This window comes from Monodelphis domestica, chromosome 1 (genome assembly GCF_027887165.1).
Source record: "Monodelphis domestica isolate mMonDom1 chromosome 1, mMonDom1.pri, whole genome shotgun sequence".
NCBI classification, from domain to species: domain Eukaryota; kingdom Metazoa; phylum Chordata; class Mammalia; order Didelphimorphia; family Didelphidae; genus Monodelphis; species Monodelphis domestica.
Window position 1 is genome coordinate 476,193,590 of NC_077227.1, and position 13,040 is coordinate 476,206,629.

General features: G+C 37.5%; 1 protein-coding gene across 1 annotated transcript; it reads right to left on the reverse strand.

The window, feature by feature from the left end:
• Window positions 1-3,078: 3,078 nt before the first annotated feature.
• On the reverse strand, window positions 3,079-10,290 carry LCN15 (lipocalin 15). Its single transcript, XM_007475370.2, has 5 exons — window positions 8,638-10,290; window positions 7,257-7,396; window positions 5,687-5,757; window positions 3,739-3,849; window positions 3,079-3,227 (listed from the first exon to the last, which is right to left on the reverse strand). The coding sequence occupies exons 1-5, from the start codon at window positions 8,731-8,733 to the stop codon at window positions 3,079-3,081; spliced, it is 567 nt and encodes a 188-aa protein (XP_007475432.2). The 5' UTR covers window positions 8,734-10,290.
• Window positions 10,291-13,040: the final 2,750 nt, after the last annotated feature.

Here is a 13,040-nt window from a genome sequence, read left to right on the forward strand (position 1 = left end):
ACAAATGGCGAGTCAAAGAAGAAATCCAATAATGTAATTGAAGATAATGAATGACAATGAGACATTATAACAAAATTTTAGAGTTGCTGCCAAAGCAATCCTTCAGAGGATATGTATATTTTAACTCTTATTTAAAAAGAGAAAACAGATCTATAAATTGAAAGCATGACTAAAAATACTGGAAAATCAACAAATTTGCTTTGCAAGACATGTCAAAATAAGTCCTGCTGTGTTGATGACTAGAACTACCAAATGAGGTCCATCAGGATCTGCAACAGGGAACACTGTCTTATTAGAGAGCCTTGTGTACTTAATTCTCCAGTATTTGAAATACAAAATGGAAACTGTGCTCTGAAACCAGGACAAACTCACCTCAATTTCTTCCTGGGAACAAGCATCTGTAGAAATAAAAGCAATACCTAAGAGTTATAAAATAGCTGGGGGAACCAAACCCCCAAAACTAGGGACTTGTTCATTGGCACCAACCCCCATTCCCACTGCTGTGATATTAGGACAAACAAAAGCAGGCATTTGTTCTAATGCACAATAAAGCAAACTCAAACTCCCAGGAACCTCCACACCAAACTCAAACTTTGCCTGGATCTTGATCCATAAATGATACAAAAAAATTTTGACTAGAGCTGTTCTCCAAGTCATAACCAGCTTACCTGGGTTTCCCAGGACATTGGCTGCTCCCTAGAGGAAGTGAAACCAATGCCTACACTCAGAATTTATGCTACTAGGATAAATGTCCAAACAGTAAAAGAAAGAGCAGTGGTACCACAAGGGCTGCTGGGAAAAGACAAGTAATGTTAAAGTTGTCCAGGGCAATAGTGCTACACCCTCCAAAATAAGTAGCTTTTCTGTTCTCCAAGAGAATTGGTCATACAAAGGTAACAGGTAGCAGATACTTAATAAATAGTTTATGGTTGATTAATGACTTGATAAAATAAGGATGAATTCTCAGCTCTGGGAGGCAGAAGATAAAAGACAGAATGCCAGATCCAGAATGTACTTTTTTGTGTGACTTTGGCAGTCTGATGAAGCCTGTGCACTCCTCAGAATAATGGGGGTTTTTTTTAATATAAAATGAAATAAAAATGATCACAAAGGAACAAAGTATATTGAAATTTAGTTATCAAAATGTGTTTAAAATAAGTTCACATATGCCCAAAGGGTGATAAAAGACTGTCTGCCCTTTTATCCAGCAATAGCACTGCTGGGTTTGTAACCCAAAGAGATAATAAGGAAAAAGACTTGTACAAGAATATTCATAGCTGCGCTCTTTGTGGTGGCCAAAAATTGGAAAATGAGGGGATGCCCTTCAATTGGGGAATGGCTGAACAAACTGTGGTATATGTTGGTGATGGAATACTATTGTGCTATAAGGAATAATAAAGTGGAGGAATTCCATGGAAATTGGAACAACCTCCAGGAAGTGATGCAGAGCGAGAGGAGCAGAACCAGGAAAACATTGTACACAGAGACTGATACACTGGGGTACAATTGAACATAATGGACTTCTCCATTAGTGGCAATGCAATGTCCCTGAACAATGTGCAGGGATCCAGGAGAAAAACACTATCCACAAGCAGAGGACAAACTGTGGGAGTGGAAACACCGAGGAAAAGCAACTGCTTGACTACAGCCGTTGAGGGGGCATGTCTGAGGACAGACTCTAAATGAACACTCTAATGCAAATACCAACAACATGGAAATGGGTTCGAATCAAGAACACATGTGATACACAGTGAAATTGCGCATCAGCTATGGGAGGGGGGGAGGAAAAGAAAATGATCTTTGTCTCCAATTAATAATGTTTGGAAATGATCAAATAAAAAAATTTTTTAAAAATAAAATAAGTTCACAGACCCTCACACGACTCTAAGTCAGGAAGACCTGGATTCAAATCTCATCTCTGACTCAAGCTGTTGACCATGGATAAGTCATTTAACTTGCCTGAACTATATGAAATCAGACTGATAATAACTGTGGCACCTACCACACCCAGTCTGTAATGTGATTCAGTTGGAATAATGTATGCAAAGTGTTTCACAAACTTGAAAGTGCCATGCAGATATGAATGGTTGTTGTTATAGGAAGAACTCTCCAACACTATAATTAGGTGGTTTTGCAAGGTAATGAGCTCACTGTCCTGGGGATGTACAAGCAAAATCTAAATACTCCCCAGTCATGGACATTGAAGAGATGATTCCCAGAACAGCAATACTAACTGCAGACTAGATGACTATGAGGTCCTTTCTAACACAAATTCTAGGTTCTAAAGGGAAGAATTTTCTCAGGCCAGGGCTCTGCACAAAATAACCTCCATGAGTATAACTCTAAAGTGGTAGTTCTTAAAGTGTGACACACAAATCCAAGACCCTTTCAGCAGGTCCCTGTGATCCTTTATGAGAATGTACAAGGTGAGAATTATTTTCATGATAATATTAAGACATTATTTGCCTGATAAAATACTTCTTTTTCCAACTATGTATCTATGTGATGCCAGTTTTTCTTAACAACTTAAAAGAAAACATCATAATGGAACAGAATGAGTACAGAAGCAGATTTGAGAATCTAGCTTCTTCTATTGAGCCAGATATTAGAGAAATTTGAAAAATGTTTTTAAAAGGCATACACTAATTTTTGTTTTGAAAATAGTTATTTATGTTAGCATAATGGGTTTCATAAACTTTTTAAAATTTATCTAATTTAAATTGTTATATAGTAAAGGTCAATAGCTATAACTCACATATATTAAAACTCTTTGGGATTCTCAATAATTTTTACAATTATAAAGGGGTCCCAAGACCAAAAACTTGAAGAATCACTAAAATAAGCTATGGTAGAAAATAAAATTAAATAAATAAAATAAAATAAAATAAAATAACCTATGGAACCCTAGTAAGGGAACTTGGAGAATTTCTTTATTCTGTGTTTCATTGCTGAACTATACCCAGTGCAATGATGCCATCTACACTCTCTTAGTTTTTCCACTAAGTAAATGCCTACCTCCATCCTGAAACTCCCTAGTTTATAAACTATACAAACTCATAGGATGGGCAAGTTTCTTAATCAGTTTCCAGGAAGGAAATGGTGATGGAAACATCGTCCAAAGCTACCTGATTTGGGGAGCAGATACATCATGTCATCCTCAAGTCCCACAATAGGGTAGAAATCCTGGAATGCCCTCAGAGCCTTGGGACTCACATCCTGGGTCCGACCTGTAGGCAGAGAAAGGATGAACATAAAAAGATTATAGGATCATAGATTTAGAGTTAAAGGATTTCTGAAACCCCCTAGCCCAATACTCTCATTTTAAAAATTAGAAACTGAGACCCCAAGAAATCAAGTAGCTTGCCTAAGGTCACACAGATAGTAAGCTGCCAAACTACACACCGAAAAAGGGTGGGAACTAGGTTACCAGAGTGGGAAAGAGGGACAGGAAGATAAAGTTTCCTGGTCTTGTTGGATCCAGGACTTTGAAAGTCAAGGCAAGAATTCCTACAGAACCCTCAAGGGTGAGTTTCCCTCTACTCCCTCCTGACAAGGTAAGATCAAACTTCGGGAAGCCCTCAACCTCAACACCAAATGCCCTAATCTCTTTTCCAGGTTAGCAAAGGATAATCAGGCAGATTATTCCAAGGGATAACACCTGCCCCATTTATCCTGAAAGAGTATACTTTCCCTTTCCCCTCCCTCCAACTCTCATCCCCAGACTTGATTCTCACATACTGAATAGCCGCACCATGGTACTGAATACTCCTTCTAGCTCCTTGTAGATGTACAGGATTCCATAGGCTTTGTAATCAGTCTCTACCACACGCACATCCAGGAAGCCACTGGCTAGAAAGGAAGACTTGGTGAGATGTGAGACCAGTTTGGATACCTAGAATCAAAACCCAGCTTTCCCAGGTCCAGAACCATGAGAAATGCCTTTATCATGATAGTAAGTGGCAAAGAACTAGAAACAAAGTAGATGCCTCTCAATTAGAGAATTATAAACAAGTTGGAGCACACAAATGGAATGGAATATTACTGTACTCTAAAAACTGATAAATCTGATGGGCACAGAGAAGCCAAAGAAGATTTATATGAACTAATACAAAGTGAAGTAGATCCAAGAAAACAATACATACAATGACAATAATGTGAATGGGAAGAATGACAATAAAACAAGCAAAACTGAATGCTGAGAAATTATAATGACCAAGTTTGGCCACCCAAAGTTTAGAGAAAGCACCTTCCCTTCATTCTTTGCAGAAGTGGGGAAATTATAATAATAATCATTAACATTTATATTGCACTTAGTCTGTATCAGGAATTATGCACTTCACAATTATTATTTATTTTGATCTTCCCAACAACCTTCAGAGGTAGGTGGTATTATTATCCCTATTTTACAGATTGAGAAACTGAAGCTAACATAGGTTAAATGACTTGCACATAAATAACAAGTGTCTGAGGCCAGATTTGAGCTCGGGTCTTCCTGACTCCAAGCCTTCTTATATTTGTCTGCAAGTCCACTCTTGCTTTCAAGGATCATAAATTTGGAAGATACCTGGGAGGTCATCTATTCCAATTCCTGTCATTTTTCAGATGAGGAAACTGAGATTCAAGGAGTTTACAGGGGTAAATGACATTGGCTTTTGGGATAAGGACTTACTATTTAACAAAAAACTACTAGGAAAACTGGAAAAGAGCTTGGCAGAAACTAGGGATTATGCCGATATCTCAAACATCTTTTTTGAGTAGCCAAATAGTCTCTACTATATTCTTTTTAAATTCTTCCATTGACACTTGCTACCTCTATGACCTTAAAACACGTTACTTAATTTCTCTAGTTCTCAATTTCCTCATCTGTGAAATAAGGATTATTTCTCAGGTTCTTTCCAATTCTCAATCTATAGTCCTATGTATTAGAAAAGTTAAACTTTTAAGAAAATGAGGTGAGGATTGGAGTAAGGAAGGACTAGCGGTGAAGACTTTTTGTTGTTCAGTTATTTTGTGACTCTATTTGGGGTTTTCTTGGCAAAGATACTAGAGTGATTTACCATTTCCTTCTCCAGCTCATTTTACAGATGAGGAAACTGAGGTCAACAGGGTTAAATGACTTGCTAGGATCACACAGCTAATAAGTATCTAAGGCTAGATTTGAATTTAGGAAGATGAACCTTCCTAACTCCTGACATAGCACTCTATCTATTGCATCACCTAGCTGCCCTAGATGGGATGAGACAAGAATATTAGGAAATTACTACAAAAATCCAAACAAGAGTCAGTGAGGACCTGAGAAGGAATTGACAGTGAGAATTGAAAAGAAAGGATGAGGGAGGAAATATTGCAGAGATATAATTTTTAGTACTTGGCAAATGGTTGATTGTGCAAAATACCAAAAAAAAAGGATAACTGGGAAATGGTGGAAAGTTAGTCATTTCTGGTGAAGTTTCTGTTTTTTGCCCTTCTGTTTCTCTGGTCCTCTCTACATGACCATAAATAGGACAGAATTAAGGAAGAATATCTGAATGGTAGAGAGGAGACAGTTAGGGTCTAGGCTAGAGATAAGGCATAGGTAGCCATTGGTGTTTGCCTATTTCACTGCAATGAAAACACAAGGAAATTCATCTGTTGATCAAGGTGGGAAGAGGAATAGCTGGTACCCCTAAATCCCAATCTGACCTACCAGGTACCTTGAAGTGACCTTCTGATCCTATCTTCAAATACTCTGCATCCATTGTCTGACAGCCTTCAGTCCTAGGGGATCAACAGGTATAGAAACCACACATAGTATAAATCTTAAACAGCCCACAGAAGGGGAGATTTCCTCAGGGCTGACCAACCAACAATCAGAGCAATAGGATATGTCCTTCCTATCATATCACCATGCTTTACCTAGACTTCTTTCAAGCCACCAAAGAATTTTCTTGTCCAACTAACCCCTAGGGATGAATGTGTATCCTGTGGAAAGAAGGGAAAAAATCCTTCCTGGTACCATACCTTATTCTCCATTAGGCCAAAACATACAATTAATTCCTTCAGAAATGTCACTTAGCTGGACTAGTCACATTCTACATACCACTTTTAGAATTCTCTTTCCCACCCTCCAGAGCAACCTTGGCACTGACCTGTGAGAAATCCCTTACCCCCTTTTATGATGGTTAAATTCTAATGTTAACAGTAGTCTTGATTTATCTTAGCATAGTAATTAAATAATGTTAGCCTAAGTTCGTTTTATCCAGTCACTGTGACTTTGCACCTGTTTAACCTTAGTTCAATACTGCTTTGTTCACCATTATTCAGCAACTATGGCTTTGAACTTGTAGCCTTGTTCTCTTTGCTGATATTAAATCACACAACTGTCTTTTTCTTATTGAGTTAGGCTTAGCATCTCTACTCCATCCTTAAATACATCATCTCTTCTATTGTGACATGTTCCCTACATATCATATCAAGTGACTGCTTAGACATTCCCTTGTCATAAATTTTTTACCCTGATATATAAGTTGTGACAGTCTTTTGGGTATAAAGGAGGCCACCTCACAAGAATCATGGTCTTTGGTCTTGACCAGAGTTCGGATTTATTGTGAAACCACCACTCCCTCAAAGAAATAAACCTATTTCTTTCTGGCTTGCAGAATTTGTTTCTCTCATTTGCAATTTTGTGGTTAGAAAATTTGCAACAAACCCCTATCAGATCTGACTCCCTAGACCTATAGTCTATCTCCTTATAGACCAGACTTCCTTGTCTTTTTTTTCCTATTTCTTTGTAGGTCATACCCAACTCCATTGATTCCCCAACCTCTTCCAGTTCCTCCATGAATCTATATCCACAATCCCAGAATTTTGGCTAAGCCACTTCTCCTGCTTCCCAATTGAAAATTTGGTTTCACACCTAGAGCAATTCTGGGCTTTGATAGATTAACCAGATTTGGCCATAACTTAATTAATGCCAAGTCTCCACAGTACTTTCCAGCCATCTTCTACTATGCTCCCAGGGTGGAATGTCCTACCACCCATCCAGTGCCCTACCACCCATAAAAATCAAACATCTCAAAGTCCAAGACTATCTTACTTGCTTTCATTTGTATTCCCACCATTTACCAAAGTGACTGGCAAATAGTAAATGCTTAATAAATATTTTTATCCATCCACCTATCCATCCGCCCATCCCTCTATCTATCGAGCCCTAAACAAAGAAGGGAGTGAGGGGATTGGAGGAGGGACCCCCAAAATAAGAAGTAAATTATGCTTACCTAGGGATGGCCATGTGGACACTGAGGTTGCCACCTTCTATGGCATTTATTAATATTGTTGACATAAATAAATGTTCCTTCATGCCAAGGAAAACCTTGCAATCTGACACCATGGAAACAACATACCACAAGCCTGAAAACTGGAGAGAACAGTTAAAGCACAAGGCAATCACAGGACACTCTGCTTTTCATTCCTTCTCTCCTCTTTTTACATATCCAGTCTTCTACCTATTCAGGGTACCCAGATGGATAAAGAGACTAGGGAAATTGAATGACTTTCTTGAACATGTCACACAGCAAATCAAAATTCCAATGTTTCAGTCTTCAATGTTTGAGCTCATGATGGACCAGCAGGAAAGGAGAAGTTGAACAGTAGCTTACAAAAATGGTCTTGGGCTACCTTGCTTCCTGATAAAGGCATATTTTTGGTGCTGCCAGCCCTAATATTGATTCAAAGGTCAAAAAAGTAGAGAATACTGATGGAAGATAGGCAGATGAATGACAATGATGCATAAACCAGTCTAACCATGAGTATAGTTTTACCATGATAAGGGCAATCTCACTCTCACTCTTGATTGTAAAGGTGGGTTCTTAAAAAGAGGCACCAAAATGATAGTACATTTTGAGGGTATTGATTGAATGCTGTATGTGACTATAAGGTGAGAATTGGGGACAATGGTCACCACAGGGAGGAAATATCTTCCACGTTGGCACCTTAGTATAAAGTCTTATTCAACCCATTCTAGTTATAGCTTTACTTATAGGAAAGAATTTTGGATCAGTAAGCATAGCTGAAATCTGTCTAGAAACTTATTGTTAGATTAATAGTATTATCGGTCTCCAATGTCAAAAAGCACTTTAAAAATTGAATGCCATTTTTAAGAATAGGTGAAGAGGAATAAGTACCCAATGGGACAGTCTATTGAGAACACTAAATGCACAGGTAAAAAGATGGATCATAAAAATTCAACTTGGGCCTCTAGGGGACCACTCAGTGAATAAAATTAAACAAATGATAAGTCATACATCCTGCTCTATGGCCACCAAGTTGAGGATACAACACACTCAGCTGAAAAAATTACTAGTTATGCCTCATAATAATAATGATCATCATCATCATCATTGTGGTGGCCAATTGAATTTAAACCCTGATAAACCATTTTGCATATTAAACTGGAACTAAGAATGGTAAGTCATTGGAAGTTTCAGAAGGTCCCTTACAGAGTAGTGACCAGGAGAATATCTGAGCATAAGAAAAACTAAAAGTAGAATTGTTTTCCTAACTATTTAATCCTCCAAAAGGATTTGCCTCTCCATGAGCAATGAATACCCCTCTCATACCACTATCCCAGCTAAAGAAATAGAAAGGTACAACCATTACCTGCTTGACATCAAAATCTGGCTGTACCAGGACATCTGCTTGTACCAAGGATACACAGAGCAATCCCAAGAGGGAACTTAGCAGGATGGTCTTCATTTTCCCTTAGTTGTGCTCTCACTTCAAAAACCAATAATGTTCCAAAGAGGTGGGTAATCCCAGAACTTATATCCCAGATGTAATTGCTACATATCCAGTTTAGCCTGGTTTTGTTCAGTGGATCTGATTTCATAAGATCTGAGCTAATAGCATCCTGCCTATCCAGGGTATTAACTTCCTGAAGTTGATAGTCCAACTCTGTCCATTGTACCATACAATTGAACAAGTGTTTTCTAATCTCTCTTTTCATCCTTTTTTTCACCAATTTTAATGAAGCTTTGTACTTAGGACATGCTCACCCCTTCATTAAATATGGAGAAATATGGTCAAAGTGTTTCCTAGAAATCTATATTTGGGGACTCCTGAGTCTCATTCCTTAGAGGCCTTATCAAGCATTTTCATTCATCCTTTGAAATTTATGAGGGAACAATGTTTCTTTTAATTCTTTTGTTTTTTTTTTGTTGGAATTGAATTGACTTTGGGATTCTAGTGCATCTTACAGATATTTAGAATTGGCTAACTGGTCTAATGAGAGACCATAATTCCCATGGATATGATGAACCCAGGAGGTGGAACTGACTCTGATCCATTTGTAACTTTGTGAATTGTTTTGGACAGGTCCAAAGATAGAATTTCCTAAATTTAAGGAGACATTTGCAGGTGGTATGACTAAGATATACCCTAAAGCATGGTTGATCTTCAGAGGCAGATGATGGTTTTAGAAGAATAAAAGCACCTTTGTCTTATGATTCTCCTCTAATTGAGGGCTACATCTAGGTGACTATCATCTCTCTGTTTTTCATACATGTCCTGCTACATTATCTGTACATAGTCCCACTGAGTTCATGCACTGTTAAATCCTATCCTTCAAGTATTCTCTAGAGGGACAGGTAGTATAGTTAGACTTTCATTGGTATAAGGAACTCCCAGAACAGGAAAATCCCTCTACCAATGCATATCAGCCCTTTTCCTGCAATTTAGAATCTCCCCAGTTACCTAGGGCACAGAGAAGTTAAATAATTTGCCCAGGTCCACATACCTAGAATGTATCAGAGGCAAAATATGAACCCAGATCTTCTTGGCTCCAAAGCCAGCTTCCAAACTGCTATTCCACCCTGCATCTTACTGTCCAATTCTGTCTTTCAAACAATCTCTATCCCTTTCCTTTATGTAGTCCCATAGAGAAAGTCATTAACACATAGATAAGACTCCTATCTAAGTTAATCAGCCCCCAGCAAACGTGCCAAGGAGAAAAGAGAAGGTAATTTGTTCTCCTGGTTTAGCAGTAGTTCATTTCCTGGGTTGCTCCATGGGATTACACAATTTAACTGTTATCATTGTTTACATAATCAAATAAACTCCAGGAAAGTATGCAGTTGAACAGTCAGGATAAGTACCAAACAAAATACCCAAAGCAGTAGGTAGAAAGGCTCCAGAACAGCCAAGAACTGAAACTTGAAGCAAAGAAGCCCAGGGATGCTGCTCACCCTTAGTGAGATCATGTCTTAAAAAAAAAAAAATTCTGAGCCAGATTGAGTGTTGTCTATAAAACTCTGATTTCAGTAGGGAATATATTTGGTTCCTCAGACTCCAGAAGGAAAGTGTCTCCAGCCTGCAATCCAGCTACTATAATATCTCAAGTTTCCGCCCTGATCAGCTGTTTTTAGCCCTGAAGTACTTGAAAAGAAAAAAAAAAGTACAGCTGAAAAGAACTGAACTTGGAGTCAGGAAGATCTGGGTTCAAATCCTAGCCCCCAATACTTAGTACCTAAGTGGTCTTGAGTGAGTCACTTAACTTCTCTATGTCTCAGTTTCTTCACCAGCAAAATGAAGTTTTAGGGCTCAATGGACTCTAAGATCTTTTCCAGCTCTAAATTTATGATGCTTCTGATCTTGGTTGCATGAGTTTTGTTTGTGTATAACATTTTTATTTAATATTTTTATTATTTTATTTATTATAATATTCTATATAATTAGATTATAATATTAATTACTATTGTTTAATATAATAGAATTTATTATATTAAATATAAATAAATATAAAATGTAAATAAAAACTAAAAAAGTCTATTCATGAGCAATTAATATTTTTAGTTATTTACTTCTAATTTTATTTGTGTGAAGAGTGTTTTGTAATTGTATGCATATATTTCTTGCCCTTGTTTTGACAGACTCACGTATTTTATGCTATCTACAGTTAATTTAATTTTAATTTTTCTATCCGTCTTTTGCTGCTAGACTTTGTTGGTGATATAAAGAAATGCGGATGATTTGTAAGCTTTTCTATCCTACAGCTTTGCTAATTATTTCACCTAGTTTTTTAGTTTCTCAAAGTATACCATCATATCATTGGCAAAAAAGTAATCATTTTGTTTTCTCATTGCCTATTCTAATTCCTACAATTTCTTTTTATTGTCATTGCTATAGCTATCATTTCTAGCATAATATTGATTAATAGTAGTGATAATGGGCATACATGCTTCACCCCTGATCTTATTGAGAAGCTTATTCCCAAGGCTTATTCTCATTACAAATAATGCTTACTGATGGTTTTAGATAGACAACACTTATCATTTAAAGAAAAGCTCCATTTATTCCTATGCTTACCAGTGTTTTTAAAGGGAATAAGTATTATATTCTGTCAAAGACATTTTCTACATCTACTGAGATAATATGATTTCTGTTGCCTTTATTTTTGATAATTACTTCTGATATATATTAACTAGCACACAGACAAGTCCCTTAACCTCTCAGTGCCCCCAGGCAACTCTCAAAGATGGGAATTTTTAACCTTGTCACCAAGGAGTCTGTGAATATGGATGGAGAGAAATGCACCTTTATTTTCACTAACTTTACTTGAAATTTAGCATTTCTTTCAATTATCTTAAAACATCTTTCTAAGAGGAGATCCACAGGCTTTACCAAATTGCCAAAGGGATTTGTGATACCCAAAAAAGTTAAGTAATCTCCCTCTATTTTTAAGGCCTATATGTTAAAGACCATTTACTGATATGCATTAGTAGAGGGAGTCTTCGTCATTATGTCCCCTTCATTGAAAACCTCTCAGGTCTGACCAAAAACCAATGCACAAAACTGTACAAGATCCTTAATATGCAAAGACCAAAAACAAATTGGTCCTTGTTCTCAAATAGCTTACATTCTCCTGGAGAGATATGGCATATACATCAACAAATGGATGAATGAATAACAAGTTAAAGAGATAAATGAATTAATAAAGAAAATGAATAAATTAAATAAATAAGTACATGAATGAATAAACAAACAAATGAATGCAGGATATATCAGTTAGTGTGTGCCCCTTTTATATATGGACATTTTATATGTCAATAGGAAACCAAAAAAAAAACTGTCAGAAAAATACCCTGAAAGAGTTCAGAAAACCTGAGAAAAAAACTGCCCTCAGATCAATGTTCTGAGAGTTCCTTTGAAAGCAGTGCCAAGGCACACATACTGCCTGACTCTCAGCTGAAGAATGCTTCCCATCCCTACCTGTATCTCTCTCCTTCTTCCCAAGCCCTATAGTGGCCAGGATCTATCCAGTGACTCAGAAAACAGGGGTTTCCAAATAAGCAATAATGGGATAGGGGCCTAAGTCAGTCAGTCAGTAAATAAGCACTTATTAAGAGCCTACTCCATTCCAAGCTCTGTGCTAAGCACTAGATGAAGGTAAGCTAGAGTCAAACATTGCTGACCCATTTGAGAATGGGCACATACACACAGTTTCAGAACTTGGACTGGAATTTTATCCTACCAACTAGAGAGAAAACTACCACCCTCCCAACCCATGACTTCCCACCCACTAACCAGCACAACCTGACAGGGAACAAGGTGTTGACAGGAAGAGAATGAAAGCAACTATCACCTTCTTTCAGAGTGAATAAAATGGGGCATTCGTGCCAATGTCAAGAGATTGGTGATTGCCATAAAGAAATAAAATGCCCACTAACAAGCAAGATCCAAGCTCTAACCAATAAATGATTTTTGCATGTACACCCCCAATATTTGTTTATTAATAAATTATATACATATTAAGGGCAAGAACGAATAGACATGGGGAGGCTTGAGTTAACCCTCAAATTCCCACAGCAGCAAATGAAACTGTTGAGTCAAGAAACAATAAAGCAGACATAAAGAACTTTGGGGTTGCCTTCCCCAAAAAGTGGAGCCCAGCTGTCTATCTGCTCTTTGGTCACATAAATAAAAACAGCTTCAGGAGTTTAGTGGAGAGCTCCTCACACCTCAGAAATGTCCTTGCCAACTGCTTTTAATCCTTTTGTGGGCAGCTT